This window comes from Sylvia atricapilla, chromosome W, assembly GCF_009819655.1.
Source record: "Sylvia atricapilla isolate bSylAtr1 chromosome W, bSylAtr1.pri, whole genome shotgun sequence".
NCBI lineage: Eukaryota > Metazoa > Chordata > Aves > Passeriformes > Sylviidae > Sylvia > Sylvia atricapilla.
Window position 1 is genome coordinate 4335494 of NC_089173.1, and position 20243 is coordinate 4355736.

General features: G+C 42.4%; 1 protein-coding gene and 1 long non-coding RNA gene across 4 annotated transcripts in view; both read left to right on the forward strand.

Moving 5' to 3' along the window:
* Window positions 1-15275, forward strand: part of LOC136373331 (arrestin domain-containing protein 3-like) — a 46223-nt gene extending 30948 nt beyond the window's left edge. Inside the window, exon 8 of one of the 3 annotated variants that reach the window (XM_066338233.1) lies at window positions 11744-15275. In XM_066338233.1, coding sequence (XP_066194330.1) covers window positions 11744-11770 — 27 coding nt within the window. In that variant the 3' untranslated portion in view covers window positions 11771-15275. Of the gene's footprint in view, window positions 1-135; window positions 2007-11743 lie in introns of those variants that run through there. The other 2 variants (XM_066338232.1, XM_066338231.1) reach the window with 2 other exon arrangements.
* The window catches only part of LOC136373346 (uncharacterized), a 361796-nt gene that overhangs the window by 133728 nt on the left and 207825 nt on the right, over window positions 1-20243 (forward strand). The gene's annotated exons all lie outside the window — the stretch shown is intronic.

The following is a 20243-nucleotide window of genomic DNA, read 5'->3' on the forward strand; positions in this document are numbered from 1 at the left end:
AGGAGGATTTTTGTTTGCAAGATGCAGAGGAATTGCATCAAGAGTTTTCCATGCCTGATTTACAGCATGGGTTACCCTTTTTATAATTTTTTTTTTTTTTTTTTTACATGAACTCTGCAACCTTAAATTTAAAAGGTGCTCCATAAGGTGCCTTGGCTTCTCCATCATGCTATTTCCTGGAGCTGCTGACCTGGGAGATAATTTTTCTTGGCAGCACTCTTCCCCAGTCTAATACTTTCTGGAAATTTTCAAAGTGTTGTTTGCCATTTTAGAAACATAATTTTAAAAAAATTGTGTATTAAAAATAAGGTTTCAACTCTTTCACCTCTACTGCTTCCTAACAATTTATAGCAACTACTAAACTGTTTTGCCTACATGTGTGTTTAAATTCTGTGAATGTAGGCCTTTCAGCAGTTTCATGTAGAAAAGCAATGTATTGCTATTAATTTATGACTTAGGTTTTCTGAAGTACACAGTTCTCCAACACTTTTGACCTTCACAGAACTAAGAATGCAGCCACCGAATAACCATGAATGAGATGCAAATTTCAAAGCTTTTCATGTTGTTTTTTTTCTTTTTCAAGAAAAAAAAGTGATATAGGACAAATGAAAGACAGTGTCCTCTGGCCAAATTTTGTCTGAATTGATCCACTTTATGAAAATAGCATTATGTAGCACAACTTCTCCCCCCCCCCGGCTTTAAATGCAGAAAGAAGGGTTGTATGAAGTTAACTGATTCAATGTTGTCTAAAAGATGCAATGTACGCTTAAACTATTCTTACATCTAGTTTTTGAGACCTAAGTTAGCAGGCTTGTACCCTTTATTCCTCCTGTAGAGAGGAAGAAGAGGTAAAGTTTCGAACACAGGAACTTTTTGAAACATCCCATAGGATATTTCAGGATTAACTACTTTAATTTAAAAGTATAATGATTTTTTTTATTGATAAATTTCTGCCATTTCAAGAAAAAACTTATTTGCTTCTCTCAAATATTTCTTAAATTATGTTTACAGTGATATGTGTCAAGTCATCTTTTTTGTATATATCAGATAATTCAAAAGACTTCTGTGAGAGTAAAGGAGAATTTTTTTTATAGTGGTTATTCATGCTTATCCTTAAATTGCCATCAAACTTGTAGTTTAAAGTCTTCCACTGGATCTAATATTTCTATTACTGTTTATCCAAAGTTTTGTCTAACTAGAACTTTTTCAATTATTTCAATAACCCTTGGACTGGAAATGCCGCATATCATTATAATTGTCTTAAACTTGTGAATTTTGATTTTTATTCCTAGAAATTGATGCTGAAATGCATTGGGTTGTTGTGGCTTTTATTTCTGGGGTGTTTGTGGTTTTTTGTGGTTTTTTTTTTTGTTTTGTGTTTGTTTGTTTGTTTGTTCTGGGCTTATTTGGTCAATTGATTGGTTGGTGGGTTTTTTTGGTGTTTTGTTTTGTTGGGTTTTTTTCTTTTTCTTTTGGTTAGATTGATCCAAACCCAGATCAGCCCACAGATGAGATACCATCTTGCCCCTCTCGTTGAAGGAATCCATAAAACGCTGACTTGACTTGGGTTTTGAATCTCACCTTCTGTGTTGAAGATCAAGGTGTCAAAGTGGAGACTTGCTTTTACAGGAAATGATATTGCTCTTGCCTGTATGGTGAATAAATTAAAAGAACCTGTGATCGTGCTTTGACACCTACAGCACATCATAGGACTTTTCCACATGCTTGAAAACCTGTATCCCCCTCCATTAAATAGTGGCACGTACTAGCAGCAGCCTTATTAGCGTGCAGTCAGGTGTTTCAAAACACTCAAACCATGTTGTAAGAAAGGAATGGCTGCTTTCTATGATTCTATGAAAATTTGCACATGCTTATTACTTATGTTATACAATTAAGTGGTCACTACAGCTTATTCTCATTTGTGATGGACTGTAGTTCCCCCCTCCATTGTTTGTGATCTGCACAACAAGGAACAAAAGACAGCTCTGCCAAAAAAAAAAAAAAAAAAAAAAAAAAAAAAAAAAAAAAAAAAGGGCTGACAAATGCCCTGACTTTTTCTTTTCTTTTAATTTGATGTAGCCTGGACTTTACCTGCATATGCACATGCTCAAAATTGTCCTAGTAGGCTGATCCTGTATCACCTCTTTAGCTTGGATCCTATTGTGGATTTATTTACAAACATTACATGCCTTCAAAGTTAATCCTTGCTGTATGTTTTGCAGCCAACTGCAGTAGACAAGGAACAGATAGGTGGGGGAAGAGATAACAGAATGAAACTAATAAGAGATGTGATTAAGGTTGTATACATTCTTGATTTCTTAAAAGAATTTGTTGCCTTTCTGCTTTTATTGCAAAGCAGTGTTTTGTTACAGACTGCCTAAAGATCACTTTATCTCAGGTGAATTAATCACTTGCCAAACTGTTAGAATGCTATTTGTTTTGTTATGTTGCACTGTTATTTATATTTGTGCTTTGGTTTTGTTCTTTGAGGGGGATTTTGAACAGGAACATGCACAAAACTTAAAAAGTGAAAGCAGCACCAGCAGACACTAGCAAAGTGTGAAAGGGGGATAATCATATGCTGTCCAGGGTTCACGGGCAGAGATATCTTAACTGTTAGAGATGGGAAAGAGAAGGTTTATTGGTTGGTTTGTGTTTGGTTTTATTTAAATAATATGTAGTTACCTAATCATCAAAAATTATATATAAAATGAGTCTTCAGTAGAAAGTGTATTTCAGATTGGAAGAAAAAATTGAACCATGGCAACTAAGCAGCAGCTCAGTTTGCCCATTTGGTATTATCTTCAGGGTTTATGATACTGTCACAGAATCATAGAACACCAGATTGGAAGGGAGCTCAAGGATTATCTGGTCCAACCTTTCTTGGCAAAAGCATGGTCTAGACAAGATGACCTAGTACACCTAAAAAGTGTCCAAAGTTGGGGAATTGGCCACTTCTCTGGGGAGATTATTCCAATGGCTGATTGTTCTCATTGTGAAAAATTGTTATCTCATGTCCAATTGGAATCTCCTGAGGAGTAACTTGTACCTATAACCCCTTGTCTTTTCCATGTGACTCCTTCTAAAAAGGAAGTCTCCATCTTCTTTGTAGCCATCCTTTAAATACTGGAACATGGTCATAAGGTCTCCCTTTAGCCTTCTTTTCTCAAGGCTGAACAAACTCAGTTCTCTCAGCCTTTCTTCACATGGCACCTTCCCAGTCCTTGAATCATTTTTATGGCCCTTCTCTGGACCCTCTCCAGCCTGCCCACATCATCTTTTGTATATCAGGGACCAAAAGTGAACACAGTTTTCCAAGTGTGGCCTGACAAGGCACTGAGTAGTGGGAAAATTACTTTATCTCTGCTGATGATACCCTTTTTGATGCAACCCAGCATCCTGTTGGCTCTCTGCCACAACAGCTCACTGTCCACTAGGATCCCTAGGGCCCTTTCCACAGAACATCTCCCCAGAGGGATAGATCCCAGCCTATGCTGCATTTCTGGATGATGTTTTCCAGGTGCAAGATGTTTGTCTTTGTTGAACTTCATCAGGTTCTTGTTAGCCCACTCTTCCAGCCTATCCAGGTCTTCCTGCAGGGTGGATCTTTCTTCCAAAGTGTCTGCTTCTCCACTCAGTTTAGTATCATCAGCACACTTCATTGGGGTACACTTGATTCCATCATCCAGATTACTTATGAAGATAGTAAACAGTGTTGGGCCCAATATCGATCCCTGGGGGGCCCCACTTGTAACAGATTTCCAGTTTGAAAAGGAGGTATTTACCACCACCTTCTAGCTGTGGCCTGTCAGCCAGTTCCCCACCCACTGCAGAGACCACTTGTCTAGACCATAACACATTAGTCTCTGTAGGAGGAGGCTGTGGGAAACAGCACTGAAAGCCTTGGAGAAATCCATGTAGACAGCGTCCACTGCTTACCCCACATAACCAAGCCAGTTACTTAGTCATAGAAGGTGATCAGGTTTGTTAAGCATGATTTGCCCTTGGTGAGTCCATGCTGGCTTTTCCCAATCCCATGCTTCATTTGACTTCTGCTAGCCCCAAGGAAGATTTGTTCAATAACTTTCCCATGGACTGAATGAGACTGATGGACCTATAATCTCCCTGATCCTCTTTTAATCCTTTCTTGTACATGGGGGTGATATTAGCCTTCTTCCAATCTCCTGGGCAGTCCTCCAATCTCTGTGACTTCTCAAAGGTTATGGAAGGCAGCCTTGCAATGATGTCAGCCAACTCTCTTAACACCCTTGGGTGGATAGTGTTGGGGTCAAGCTCCTGTAACAGTTCACATGCCAACCCTTTCTTCATTGACAGTAGGTCTGTGTTTGCATCAACCTGGATTTTTGTTCCCAAGGCCTGGGGCCCAAAAATGCTGGGTGAAGAAGACAGAGGAGAAAGTGTTGAGAACCTCTAGCGTTTTCAGCATTGTTGGTGACTAATTAATCTCTCCTGTTTAACATCAGGTCTGTATTTTCCTTCTGTTTCTTACTGTTTACATACACAAAGAACCTTTTATTTGGGTTTTTGACATCTCTGGGCAATTTCAATTTGGGATGAACTTTTGCTTTTTTAACTGCTTCTCTGCCTGCCCTGGCAGGGCCTTTCTAGTAGTCAATAGAGATTTGTCTGCTTTTCCATCTCTGGTATGCTTCTCTTGGTTTTGGGCAGACTCGGAGGCTTGCAGTTAAGCCAGGGGGGTCTCTTACTCTGCCTACTTCTTTTATCTTTAAAGGCGATGAATTGCTTTTGTGCTTCCAGGAAAGTGTTGGAAAAACTCACAGCCCTCACTAGCACCTCTATCCTCTGTGGAAGCGTCCCAACGGAATTCCTCCCAACTGAGCTCTGAGCAAGCTGAAGTTTGCTCTTCTAAAATCTAAAACCTTTGTCTTAACACTAAACTTTAGCGTGCTCAGCTGGCTCTCCAATTCCACAATATTGTGATCGCTGCAGCCAAGGTTATCACTAACAGATATTACAAAGCAGGTTTTCTTGGTTTGTGAAAAGCACGTCCAGCAGTGCCTCATTTCTGCTTGGCACATCTAACGTTTGTATGAGGAAGCAGTCCTCTATGTATTCCAGGAACTTGATGGCTGATATATGAGCTGCTATATTCTTCTTCCAACAAATGTCTGGGTAGTTTAAGTCATCCATGAGAACCAGGTTCTGTTGACCTGAAGCTTGTTTAAGTGACCCAAATATTGCTCCATTGGCCTTATTGTTGCCTATGACTGAGGCAGAGGCTGGTCAGGGTTAAGGTTAAGATGCATTTTATTTTGGCCTTCCAGGCCAGCCCCAGCGGCCACAGCAGTGGCTGCCTCGCTCCCTTCAAAAAGCCCACCCCAAACAAGGCCGAGTCACCAAACCTCCTCCCCCTCCTCCAGGCCCCACTCGCCGTCCAATCAACATTCCAAATGACGGCGCGCCATCCCCCACGCCATCCATCCTTGGGGCCTGGAGCCCAGGGAGAGAACGCCTCCGAAGACACGAATCCCGCGCCGAAACCCAAAACCTGAAGCATCAGTTCCCCCCCTTTAGAGGCTTGACAAGGCCTCTACCTTGTCGAGTCTCTACCTAAATACAATACAATACAATACCAATAACATTTAGTGAGAGCTAAGTGCCTATCAATAACAATGCTTAATATTAGGTGAGCATTTAATAACAAAGTTATACTTAGTGAAAATACAAATCTAACAGTAACCATTTTCCCACAACTTGTTGCTTCCATAGTCAGTCATCACGTAAAAAGTAATTAAATATGAGAAGTGAGCTGTTTTAAGATTTATCATCATCGGGGGCAGAAGCTTTCTTGACTCTGGAGTAGTGAATCCATGGTCCTTTACCAGCAACCTTGACTGCGGTGAAAGTCGTCAACAGTACTTGAAATGGTCCATTCCACTTGGCTTGCAAAGGATCACTGTCCCACCACTTAACATAGACCCAGTCTCCAGGCTGGAATGGATGTACAGGCGTATCCAATTCCATGGGTCTAGATGACATGATGTAGGTTTGAAGCTTCTGCAAGGTAGAACTTAAAGCCATTAAATACCTTTGTAAATCAAGTTTCCCCCTCATATGGACTTCACCAGGAATATGTGGAATCTGATAGGGCCTCCCATACAATATTTCGTAGGGACTAATGTTATCCCTTCGCCTAGGTTGAATGCGAATTCTCAGTAAAGCTATAGGCAATGCTTGAACCCATGTCATAGATGTCTCTTGACAAATTTTACTAATTTGTGTTTTAAGAGTCTCATTCATACGTTCTACCTTACCACTCGCTTGGGGCCTATACGATGTGTGCAAGTCCCAAGTGATTCCCAAGATTTGGCTGATTTCTTTAATCACTATTGCAACAAAGTGTGGCCCCCTATCTGATGACATTCCCAAGGGAACCCCAAACCTCGGAATTATATGGTTAAGCAGGACCTTTATCACCTCTTTAGCTGTGTTGGTACGACAGGGGTAAGCTTCTGGCCAGCCACTAAAAGTATCAACTAATACCAGCAGATACCGGTATCCCTCTTTACGCAGTAACTCTGCAAAATCTATTTGCCAATAATCTCCCGGGAGATCCCCTGCCTTTGTCACTCTCAACACCACTCTTTTCCTTGTGTTGAGATTATTCTTACAACACACTTCACATTTACTCACTACCGATTGTACAATGTCGGCCATTCCTTTACCTACCACTACCTTTTTCAAATGCTTTAAGAGATTTTCAGCCCCAAAATGCGTGTTCTCATGCTCTCTTTGGGCTAACTCCCGCAAGATCAAGGGTGGTACCACAACCTGATTTGCGGGTGTAACAGCCCATCCACTCTCTGTGATTTCAGCCTTAAGGAACTTAATTAGCTTATGATCTGCTTCATCATATTTTGGGGTGAACTTAGACAAATCAATCTCTTTTGGTGGAATTACTGCTAGGATGCCCTTTTCTGCAATTCCCTTAGCTGCTTTATCAGCGAAGCAATTTCCCAATTCTGGAACGGTTCTTCCTTTCTGGTGGCCTTTGCAGTGCATAATAGCCACTTCCATGGGTTTCTGGATGCTTTCTAAGAGAGCAAGTATTTGTTCAGCATGTTTAATTTGATTGCCTTGAGTGTTCAGAAGCCCTCTCTCCCTCCAAATGGCTCCGTGGGCATGGACGATACTAAATGCATACTTAGAATCAGTCCATATATTTACCTTCATCCCTTTACTCAGGTCTAAGGCCCTTGTCAAGGCAATCAATTCAGCCTTTTGCGATGACACATCTGCTGGTAGGGCCTTGGCTTCAATCACTTTGTTCAGCGTGGTCACAGCATAGCCAGTCATTCTTTTACCACTCTTCATAAAGCTGCTGCCATCTGTAAAAAGCTCCCAATCTGGATCTTCCAGGGGTCTATGCTTTAGATCTGGTCGACTAGAATGAACTTCCTCAATTGTTTGCAAGCAGTCATGTTCAGGCGTTCTATCAATTAAGGTGGATGACAAGAACATAGCTGGGTTCACAACAGAAGTCGTTTTCAAGGTAACGTCATCCTGCTCTAGCAATAGCGCTTGATACTTAAGCATCCGATTACCCGATAACCAATGTTCCCCCTTCTGCTCAAGTGCAGCGGCTACAGCATGGGGTACGTACACCACTATGTGTTGCCCAAGGGTGAGCTTTCGGGCTTCTTGGATCAGGATAACTGTTGCTGCCACGGCCTTCAGGCACCCTGGCCAGCCTTGGGCTACATTGTCCAGCTGTTTGGAAAAGTAAGCCACAGCCCTCCGTTGATCCCCGAGGCGCTGTGCTAGTACCCCTAGGGCCATATTCAGCCTCTCATGTGTGAAGAGTTCAAAAGGTTTAGTTAAGTTTGGCAATCCCAGTGCAGGAGCTGACATGAGAGAGTGCTTCAGCTGTTTGAAAGCTGCTCTGGATTTTTCAGTCCATTCAATAATCCCTCTCTCAGCTGCTTTTAAGGTTCCATAGAGGGGTTTTACCAACAACCCATAATTGGCTATCCATAACCGACACCAGCCCACCATTCCCAGGAAGGCTTGCATTTCTCTTACGGTGTGGGGCTCAGGGAGCCGACAGATGGCCTCCTTCCGTTCCTTGCTAAGCTGTCGGTGTCCACGGAAGATCTCCAGTCCCAAGTAGATCACTTCTTCTCTAGCAACCTGCATTTTGTCTTTCGAAACCTTATATCCACTAAATCCCAAAAAGTTTAACAAGCTTACAGTAAATCGTATACAGTCCTCCCTGGTTCCAGCTGCAATCAGGATATCATCAACATATTGAAGAACAACGGCTTCCTGCTCTCGTCCTTTCCATTCCTCCAGTTCCTTTGCCAGCTGATTCCCAAAGAGAGTTGTGCTGCATTTGAACCCTTGTGGTAAAACCGTCCAAGTGAGTTGGCTTTTTCTCCCTGTTGTAGGGTTTTCCCACTCGAAAGCGAAAAGCTCTTGGCTATCTTTATGTACGGGAATGCAAAAAAAGGCATCCTTCAGATCCACCACAGTGAACCACCCCAATTCATCTGTTAATGTGGTCAAAAGGGTGTAAGGATTAGCTACCACCGAGTGTATATCCTCTGTGATTCTGTTAATGGCCCTTAGGTCTTGCACTAACCTGTAGCGCCTACCATCAGCTTTCTTAATAGCTAAAATGGAGGTGTTAAATTTGGATTCACATGGCACCAACAGACCATGTTGTAGGAAATTTTCAATAATAGGTGCTAGTCCTATACGACTTTCTAATTTTAAGGGATATTGTTTTTGTCTTACTGGTGTAGCTCCTGGTTTGAGTGTAACCCTCACCGGTTCTGCTCGTTTAGATCTTCCTGGGACATCACCAGCCCACACTATTGGATTTACCACACTCTCAACCTCAGCGGGGATTTCATCGTGCTTTTCCTGTATAAAGAGTGCAGCGACTTGGACAAATTTAGATTCAGGGATTATAATTTGTACACCCTTCCCTTTCCTGAATTTAATCTCTGCCTCCAGTCTTTCTAACAAGTCCCTGCCCAGCAATGGTTTGGGGGAGTTGGGCATATAAAGGAATTGGTGGGTCACCCAATGCTTTCCTAATTTAAAGTCCAAGGGCTGGAAAAAAGGCCGAGTTTCGCTCACCCCGGTTGCCCCAACAACATGTGCGGTATCGTGACTCAGTTCCCCTTCTAAGGTATTTAACACAGAGTAAGCCGCTCCTGTATCCACTAAAAATTCTATATCCTCTTTCCCCAGCTTAGCTATAACTGAGGGCTCTGCTGGGGGGGTAGCCCTCGGTCTCCATCAATCGGACCCTGAGCCACCCGAGGTCTGTACCACTGGGAGCTGGGGAACCGAGGATTTTTCTTTCAACAGTGGACACGCTCTTCTCCAGTGCCCTAAATTCTTACAGAGGGTACACTGGTCCTTCTCTGTAGGGGAAGTCTTCCTAAATGGCCCTTCCTGTGCTGCCTTCTTAACAGGTTGAGATTTGCCCCTTTCAGTCGGACCTCTATCCCGAAACACCTTCCAGGCCACTTCTAACAATTTATCCATATCTCGGACCCACCTGACTCAGGATCTAGATCTGTGTATTTGACGGCGGTCTCTCTTAACCGGTTTAAAAAATCAGTAGGTGGTTCATCATAATTTTGCCTAACTTCATAGAGTTTTGACCAGTTTATAGCCTTAGGGACACCATGCTTCAATCCATACACCACGAGGTTTTGATATCGTTTTAATCTTGCTAATTGCTCGGGTAAATTCGGATCCCACTCTGGGTTTTCAAGGGGGAAGATCTGAGTGACCGTGCCTTGAAGCAATCCACTGGCTATGCCCCCTTCAACAAAAGTGGTAATAGCTTTATTGACCATTCGTTTTTCTGTGGGATCAAGTAATGTATCTAGCATGGAATTTAAGTCAGCCCAATCAGGATTTTGGGAATTGATAGCTCTTTCTACTAACTGGGCTACCTTGTCTGGGTTCTCCTTATACTTCCCTACTGTAGTTTTCCACTGTTCTAACTCTATGAGGGAGTATGGGACCTTCACATACACTGGCCCTTGATTACCAACTGCTTGTCTTAATGGAGCTTGAAGGACTGGCTCCCTTTCCTTTTTCCCTTTCCTAGTACGACGAACAATTGGGCTTCACTCTCTGATAACCTTTCTTGCTATTCTCCCCCTCCTACGCTTATTTGTAATTTCGTCTGTTTCTTCATCACTTTCTTCCTCCTCAGAGCTGTCTGAGCCAGAGCTATCCGATTCTGTTGTAACTAACAGCCCAGCTCTACTCCCAATCCATGTAAGACTATGAGACCGATAGGTTCTGCCTGCTGCCCGTCTGCCTTTGATAAACTTATCTCCCGAGACAGCTTCCTGACCTTCGGGGTTGCTATGGTACCAGACGGGCCCGAGATCGGGGGAGGGATCCCTCCCCGTACGAGAGGTATAGTCCACGCCCTCCCTGTGAGATCCTCTGTCCCTGGCCCCCCCTTTTCGGGATGGGGCCAGGAGCTGCTGCCGCCGGCTTTCCCTCCCCCCTTTCCCCGCCCTTCGAGGGGATGAAGGGGATGGGGATGGAGACGGTGTCCGGCGCTGCCGAAACCTCTCCTCCTCCCTTTTCACTGCCTGAGGCCCGGGCCCGCCCCGCGGCTGTGAGTGGGGCGATGGCGGCAGGGGGGCGGCTGCACCCTGTCCGGTGCCAGGAGCTGCTCTCAGCGCAGGGGCCACTAGGTCCTCTGGCTGGTCTCCGCTACACACGCTGCAGAGAAGCGGCTTTTCCTTCTTCTTTCGTACAACCATAATGTTTCCTCTCTTGCTATCCCGAGCTTGTTCACTGGCCAGTACCATAAACAATCGGGCATACTCCAGTTCCTCAAAACACTTATCCCCACGCAAACACAGCATCAAACTAGATATCAACCTTTTATCTAAACTCCCGAATTGAGGCCACACTTCTCCATTATCCAATGTGTATGCTGGCCATAATCTCTCCGAAAGCCTAATCAGTTTAGGCTTTAGAAGCACGGACTCTTCCCCAACCAACTTCATCCAGTTTCTCAGCACCAGCCCCAGAGGGCTGTCCCTCGGGATAGCCTTATCATTATCCCCTTCGTTAGAATATACACAACCCATCCTGATATCCCAATCACTCACGCGCCTCTGTCTCAAGGGCTCTCGTGCCGGCGCCTCAGGACCTCCGCTGACAAGACAAAAAAATACCTTGGTCCAAAGGGTTCCCAGCAGCCTCAAACCCCAAAGTCCCGGCGGAGTCGCCAAAAACTGTTGCCTATGACTGAGGCAGAGGCTGGTCAGGGTTAAGGTTAAGATGCATTTTATTTTGGCCTTCCAGGCCAGCCCCAGCGGCCACAGCAGTGGCTGCCTCGCTCCCTTCAAAAAGCCCGCCCCAAACAAGGCCAAGTCACCAAACCTCCTCCCCCCCCTCCAGGCCCCACTCGCCGTCTAATCAACATTCCAAATGACGGCGCTCCATCCCCCACGCCGTCCATCCTTGGGGCCTGGAGCCCAGGGAGAGAACGCCCCCAAAGACACAAATCCCGCGCCGAAACCCAAAACCTGAGGCATCATTATCATCTTGGTTTGGAGGTTAGTAGACTAAAACTATTATAAAACTGAGCCAGAGTATCAGTGTTACCAGCCATACTCAAATTACTTTGCTGAGAATTGCTCTGATTGCTCCTGGGCTAGTCCTGAGAGCTTTAAAACAAACAATTTATAACAAAAAATTTCCATTTTAGGGCCAGTTCTCTTCAACATCTTCATAAACGACTTGGATGTGGGACTCGAAGGTATACTAAGTTTGCTGACGATAATAAAATGGGAAGAGCTGTTGACTCCCTCAAAGGCAGAGAGGCCCTGCAGAGAGACCTTGACAAATGAGAGGGCTGGGCAATCACCAACCGTATGAAGTTCAACAAAGGCAAGTGTCAGATTCTGCACCTGGGATGGGGCAACCCTGGATGTATGGACAGACGGTAGAACAAGAGGCTGGAGAGCAGCTCTGCAGAAAGGGAACTGGGGGTCCTGGTTGATGCCAAGTTAAATATGAGTCAGCAATGCCCTGGCAGCCAGGAGGACCAACTGTGTCCTGAGGTGCATCAGGCACAGCATTGCCAACCAGTCAAGGGAGGCTCTTGTCCCGCTCTGCTCCACACTGGTGTGGCCTCTCCTCAAGTCCTGGGGGCAGTTTTGGGTGCCACAATATAAGAAGGATATAAATCTATTAGAGAGCATCCAAAGGAGGGCTGCAAAGACAGTGAAAGGTCTAGAGGGGAAGCCATATGAGGAGTGGCTGAGGTCACTTGGTTTGTTCAGCCTGGAGAAGAGGAGACTGAATGGAGACCTCATTGCAGTCTGCAGCTTCCTCATGAGGGCAAGTGGAGGGGTGGGCACTGATACTTATCTCTCCTCTCTGGTGACCAGTGACAGGACCCAAGGGAACGGCCTGAAGTTGTATCACGGGAGGTTTGGGTTGGATATTAGGAAAAGGTTCTTCACCCAGAGGGTGGCTGGGCACTGGAACGGGCTCCCCAGAGAAGTGGTCACAGCACCAAGCCTGACAGATCTCAAGAAGTGTTTGGACGATGCTCTCAGGCACAGGTTGTGGTTCTTGGGACTGTCCTGTGCAGGGCCAGGAGTTGTACTTCGATGATCATTGTGGGTCCCTTCCAACTCAAGATATTCTATGAAACAAACAAAAAAATCCAACAGCTTTAATCATACATTCATCTAGAATGCAAGAAGTCATATAGAAAAAGCACCGACTCCTTGAAAGTATTCTAAAGAAGCTATTAGATCTGATCGGTGTTTTTATGCTAGAGATTTGTAAATGTAAATTTTCTTTTCAGGAATCATGTAAAAAAAAATAAAACCAACCACCACCAACAAAAAACCCCACCTAAAACAAAAAAAACACCAACAAAAACTATTGTCTGAGACATGTCTGATGTTGATTATTTAAAAACTAATTCATCGTGTGAATCCTTGTGCAATGAAACAGCTCAGAAGGGAGGGGAGGGAAAGCTGGTGTTTCTGTATTGTGCTCATTCTTACAAAGTTATGCCTTATTTTTAAGGCTTCATAAATATAATAAAATAGGCTTTCCCATAAGTGGCCTTTATGAGAACATGAAAGATATTTTATGTTCCAAAAATGATGACAGGATGATTAAATGAGAGTCACGTCTTAAGTGATTCAGTTCAAATGTTTGGGCTTTGATAAGCAAGAATTGGAAATTGGATGATCTCTTATGCTGCCATTTTTGTTACTGTCCTTTCCTTCAATCCTATCCAACCAGACAAAATTTTACAGCTTAAAATTGTTGGCATAAAAGGGCATTTGATGATTTTACTTTTTTCTTTTTTGTTAACAGGCTAGGGAACAATTGTTGATATATATAGCATTGAAGCACTTATCCCAGTATATTGGAAAAACTATATATGAAGCAAAATTGACCAGTGTTGTCATAATTGATGTTGCATCACAGGCTGTGATCAGAGTGAAAAATTCTAAAACTTTATAAAATAAAGATTTTCTACTTGAACTTTTTTATTAGTTGTTCAGAGGAATTATAGGTTCATAGCTGTAGCCCAGTATTTGATATAGAATCTTGATCTGAATTAGGAAAAAGTAAAATCCAAGCATTAGAGAAAAAAAAGTGCAATATTAAATGTTTGCTTTATAGATTCTATTCTATGGCTGGGTTTTGGTTGAGGTTTTTTGTTTGTTTGGGGTTTTTTTTTGATTGTGTTTCTTTTTTAAATTAACTTTTTGTGCTGAATATGTCCTTTTGGACTTTAAAGAGAACTATGTGAAAAACAATTAAATTTTTTCTATTGTTCTTCCTTGTGAAAAAAAAACTTTAAAATTTTGTTTAAATACTTTAAAATGCTTTAATTGTAATCTCTAAGATTGTTGTGACTTAAACATTTAATATGTGTCTTTGTGTAAAATAACAGCCATAAGGATTAAATTGCTCTCAGAAATGCATATGCTATGTATCAACTACATGGGGAAAAGCTATTTCTGGAGCTACACCACTGATTAGTACAAGAGCTGAGTTTCAGCACCTTCAGTTCCTTTGTCTTGTTTATATCAATGGTTTCTTAGGGCTAGGTTTCAGCTGGGAAGCTATAATACAATCTCCTAAACTTAGAAAATACCAGTAACTTAAAGGATATTAATTTTTTTTCAGGACACTCCTAAAAAATTACTGTAACTCATGACCTCTGTTAAAGTTATTTAGTGTTTTCCAGTACAGATGGTGGGGGCGGGGATTGCACATTTTTGTAAGGGTGGGAGGAAACCAGGGAAGGGGAATTACTTTAAAAGCCAGATAGCTCAGTTATTTGCAGTTGAGATCTGAAGGTTGGTTTGTTGAACTGGCATCAATAAGGTGTGTCTTGCTCTTTACTTAGAAGTCTAATGTTACCAGATGTTGAAAATCACTGTCTGTGATTTGTGTTTTGGTCAGTAGAGCTTTGCAAGATATTAATACAGCTCCTCAACGTTCCAGAAGTGAAGCACTGCCATAGCATCTTGTTTCTGTATACTGCACACAGCTGAACCTCTGAAAGAATGGACGATCATCATTGCTTGGTATCAAAAGTGTCTTTTGACCTAAGGCAAGGTTCACTAGGCTAGCAACTGGGACTCAGGAATCCAATAAATGCTGTTCCTGACTGTTGGTGTTAAAGGTACCAAAGACCACTAAATTATCATGGTATTGATATAGGAGGTTTTATGGTGTATGCTACTAACATAGACAACCCTAACATTGGATCTAACTCCTTGTATAATGCAAACAGTAGACTTCCTAAATGCGTGAATTATTGTGTCAAATAAAGCATTTTTATTTAATTTTGACTTTGTAACTGCCAACTAGGGAGAATCCAGAAAGATCTTTTAGGGTTTTTTTTTCCCCATTAATAACACTGTGAATCATTTGTGCCTGAGTTTTCATTGAAACCAATAGGAAATATAAAAAATAAGATTGTCTCTCATTATGATTATACTCAGAACTCCTTTATAGCTGAGTGACAATGATTAGAACAGTTTTTTCTAATAACAGCACAACCCTTTTTAATAACTAAAGTTTCTAATGCTATGTGTCAATGTCAGAATTTAAATTATCATCAGTGTCATTTAAAGGACAGACACGTGGAGAATTTTGTGCAGCATTTTCTTGAAATTACATTTTTAGACCACAACCAATGCTCATGATTTTTTTCTACCTTTAGGTTTATTGCTAGTGGTGCCTTAAAGACCTAGTGTTGTGGTTTGAAAACAAACCAAGTGAGAGGCTCTAAGTCAGAAATAAAATTTAATGAGAAAAAAAGGAAAATAAAATAAAATAAAATAAATACAAAAAAAAAAAAACAAAAAAACACTGACAGAGAATACAACCTGATCAGGGTGATGGAAGCAGTCCAGACAAGGTGGTCTTCCTGAAGCAGTGATCTCATAGAAAGGTCTGGTAGCTCTGGTCCTCTAGGAATCCAGTAGGTGAAGACTGCTTCTACTGTCCCAAATCCCAGCTTATATCTAGGTGAGAATTCTTGGCTCCTCCCCATGGGCGGAGCATCTCACAATGGGATGATGAGTCATGGAAGAGGGCCTTGATGGCCCATTAAAGAGAGATAACTGCCAGAGGGAGTTATCTCTGAGTCATGCACAAGGCATTGATGGGCCATTAACTGAAGATGGTGATAGAATACATCCTAAACTACAACCCAGGACACCTAGAAATAAAACAACACGCTTTTGAGACGGTATTTGTATAGGAGGTAATATAAAGGCTAGTCTTTATTGGAGAGCTCCAGGGGCAGATATGGAAAAATGCCCCACCCACATGGAGTGAATACAGTTTTATAAGCTTAGCAAATTAACATAATTGACAAGAATCCCCAATTTGAAGCACAAGTGATGAAGTAATTCCCCCCTTTTGGCTCCACCTCTTCTGTTGCCCCCTTTAGATAAGAACTAAACTTTAAGAAAATGTGTCTCAAAGAGCTGATTTCAACCTTGGCTCCCAGGAAGATCCAAGATAGGTTAGGGGCCTTGGACCCCCGGGGTTTGGAGCCTCTGGAAGTACTGGAGCGACCTAGAAACTATATAACTGTACAACAATAGTCTACAGAATTACAAATATATATATATAAATATATATATGTGAAGAAAATATAAAAGCAAAAATCTTTTTGGTGACACTGTTAGCGAGAAAAACACATAACCACCGGAATGATTATGAGGTGCTTTATTGAAGAGCTCTGGGAGCCGGGGTACAAACCCAAATCCAGCTCCAACGAGGGTCCAAGAAGGCCCCAATATTATACCCCTCCGTTACATAACTCCATGTTAATCATTAAACCTACATTGTTCTATTGTATACATCCAAGCATGAATTTTGTAAATATCTTCTTTTACAATTCTAGTTTGAAATAATAATCATGTTTAGCTACCAAAATTCATTACAATTCGATCATCTATCTTATGATGATTAGGTACAGTTTCACCCGACCTAGTTTCCAAATACAAGTCGTCCCAATCTTCTCCTTCTCCCCCCATCCCGATTACCCAGGCAGAGTTATACTTGATTTGGTTAAAACAATGAAAGCAACACCTGGTTGCAGTGAAGCGGAGACTCTATTCCCAGCTTCTCTGGTAACCAAAATTATTAACCCTATCCTAACATTCCCCCCTTTGAAAGTATTTCACTTTAAATCTACTAAGTGTAAATGCTTTCATTCAGTACAGTCCATTCATCTTCTATACTGGATGTTCAGCTTCAAATTCGTGGTTGATGTGGGCTTCATTAGTGTAGGGCGGAAGTGCTGAAGGTGCAGTCTTGTCTCGTGTCAGCGCCTTCATTATTGTTCTGTTCCAGGATGTTCTTCTTTGTATTTCCTTTTTTAGGATCCTATAAACTAACCAAATCACTAGAAACATAATCAGTAAAATTATTACATTTTGAAGGATAGATTTCACCCATGAATTAATATTCAATCCTAATCCTTTAAAAATTTTGTCTAACCAAGTAGTAGCTAAATCTTTTTGTTCCTCTTGTACCTCATGTTCTATCTGTCCTAACTGGCTAATATCATGTTCTACATTTGTTGTTACATTTGGGATGTGGATGCAGCAATGGTCAATTTGTCCTTTTAAATATCCACACACTTCGTGTTCTTTCAGGAGTAACATATCTAAAGCCAATCGATTTTGCAAAGTCATTTTGGTAGTAGCTTGTAACTGCATATTGAATTTACTAAATCCTTCTCGTGCAACTCTTGCTAATCTTTTTACCTGACCTGTGATTTTACACAGCATTTCCCTATTCTGATAATTTGCAACAGGACCAAACAGAGATTCCAGGGCCCACCCGAATTTTACTCCACTAGAGGGTTCTTGCCAGGTGTCATCTTGATTTTGATTATTCGAGACACCTCGTTTTGTTCCTATCTGCAGGAGCTCACGGCTCCCATTAAATGGGGACCTTTTCCCGATTGGGCATAAGGTGGGGAGACCCAGAGTGATTTCTTTTACTTCCCCGTCTACTGGCAAGTGTGTTGTCCAAGCACCATCACTTGTTGCCCACACAAATTGCCCTGGACTTCGGACTGTACTCTTACTACATCCTACTATGATCCTGGGTGCGATTTTGCCCTGTTTGTGTTTGATTCCTCTGCAAGCACAACCAACTTGCAAGGCTACAGCTAAAGGTGACCATTGTTTTACCTCCAGGTTGTCAGAGGTGCAGTCATAAATCTTATCACATGTCCACCAATTTACTTTTGCTGTTTCTTTTCTGCTAGCAGTACCAGTGTTTACTATCGCTGGATCTGTTTCATTTTCAGGGCCTTTCCATTTAATGCACCAAGGAGTGCTTGCCATATATTGAAACTTCTGAAATATACCCACAGACCATGCACTATCCCAGGGTTCTAATCCTTTTTACTCCTTTTCTTCACACTTCCACACTAATGGATTTCCTGTCACATTTTCTATTACCTGTTTAGATTTAATTGTTTTATTCTCTTTTATATTAGATAGTTTTGATGTTATGATTCCTCAACTTACTGGGTCCCCTGCTGCCTTCGGTATTGGCAGACAGGCTGTTATTCTAGTGGTGCTTTGCATTTTGGCAAAGTCTTTGATCAATCCAATCATCACATTTTCAGCTTGAATCGTATTAGGAGCTTCTATTACCTGTGTTGCTGTTTGTACCTCTCTCTTCACTTTAGAATGAAGAGCAGTTGGTAGACCTCCGTGCATTCCATATCCCAAAGTAATTCCTAATGCTTCAGCTTTGTTGGTCTTACAGCTTGCGCAGCCCACGACACAGCTCCACGAGGGACTTTCTTCACTCGGGTGTAGTGTATCCAGGGTTCCACTTCAGCCACTCTGACAGCTGTAAAGGTGGTTAGTAGTACTTGATGAGGACCAGTCCACTTTTTTTTCAATGGCTCTCCATCCCAGGTCTTGAGGTACACCTTGTCTCTCGGTTTGATGTCGTGGACTGGATTTTCAAGACTCAGTGGTCTATTTTATAGGAGAGCTCTCCGGAGCTGTGCTAAAGTTTTCTTAAGAGACAGAACATAATTATACACATCTTGTTTCCCTGTAACGTGTACATTTGGATTAGGGTTTGGAGATTCATATGGCTTCTCATGCTATATCTCATAGGAACTGACTGACATTCCACTCCTAGGTTTTATCCAAATCCCCAGCAATGCTATTGGTAATGCTTGTGGCCATTGCAATTTGGCTTCCTGGCATATCTTACTAAGCTGTCTCTTCAATGTCTGGTTCATCTTTTCTACTTGTCCACTTGACTGGGGTCTTCATGGGGTGTGGAGGTTTCAAGAGATTCTCAATAATCTACTCACCTCTGTTGTGGTTTAAAAACAAACCAAGTAAGAGGCTCTAAGTCAGAAATAAAATTTAATGAGAAGAAAAGGAAAATAAAATAGAATAAAATAAAATAAATACAAAAAGAAAAACTAGTGACAGAGTCAGAATACAACCTGATCAGGGTGATGGAAACAGTCCAGACGAGGTGGTCTTCTTGAAACAGAAATCTTGTAGAAAGGTCTGGTAGCTCCAGTCCTCTGGGAATCCAGTGGGAGAGGGCTGCTTCTACTGTCCCAAATCCCAGCTTATATCCAGGTGAGAATGCTTGGCTCTTCCCCATGGGCGGAGCATCTCACAATGGGATGATGAGTCATGGAAGAGAGCCTTAATGGCCCATTAAAGAGAGAGATAACTCCCGGAGGGGGGAGTTATCTCTGAGTCATGCAAAAGGCATTGATGGGCCATTAACTGAAGATGGTGATAGAATACATCCTAAACTACAACCCAGGACAATCCACCCCTTATTCTATTACCATCTACAACATGCCTAAATCAATACATTCTTACAGATGAATGCATATATACATACAGAATGAAACCTTACACACTGCTCTCACTTAAAATTAAGTCTCCCTGTGGTACACAACGGGTTTCTCCATCTTTCTGCATTACTCACCAAGTGTAGCCAGGTCCTTGAGCAAAGACAATCCCATGGACGGGGCTGCCTTTGCCTGAAGTGGGATTAATCCAAACACTCTTTCCTAAAATGCCTTTCATGTGTACCACAGGTACTTTGTCTCCATTCACTGTGTGTAAGGGTTCAGACTGGGCAGGACCACTTCGATTAATAGATCCTCGGGTGTTAACTATTCATGTGGCTTTGGCTAAGTTTAGTTCCCAATTCTTGAAGGTTCTTCCACCAAGTGCCTTCAGGGCAGTCTTTAATAGTCCGTTGCACCGTTCAACTTTCCCGGCAGCTGGTGCATGATAAGGAATGTGGTATATCTATTCAATACTATGTTCTTTAGCCCAGGTGTTTATAAGGTTGTTCTTGAAATGGGTCCCATTGTCCGACTCAATTCCTTCAGGGGTGCCGTGTCTTCAGAGGATTTGTTTTTTAAGGCCCAGGATGGTGTTCCGGGCAGTGGCATGAGGCACAGGATGGGTTTCCAGCCATCCAGTGGTGACTTCTACCATGGTCAGCACATAGCGCTTTTCTTGGCGTGTTTGGGGAAGGGTGATATAGTCAATTTGCTAGGCTTCCCCGTACCTGTACTTCAGCCATCGTCTACCATACCACAGAGGCTTCATTCGCTTGGCCTGTTTGATTGCAGCGCAGGTTTCACAGCTGTGGATGACCTGTGAGATGCTGTCTATAGTGAGGTCTAC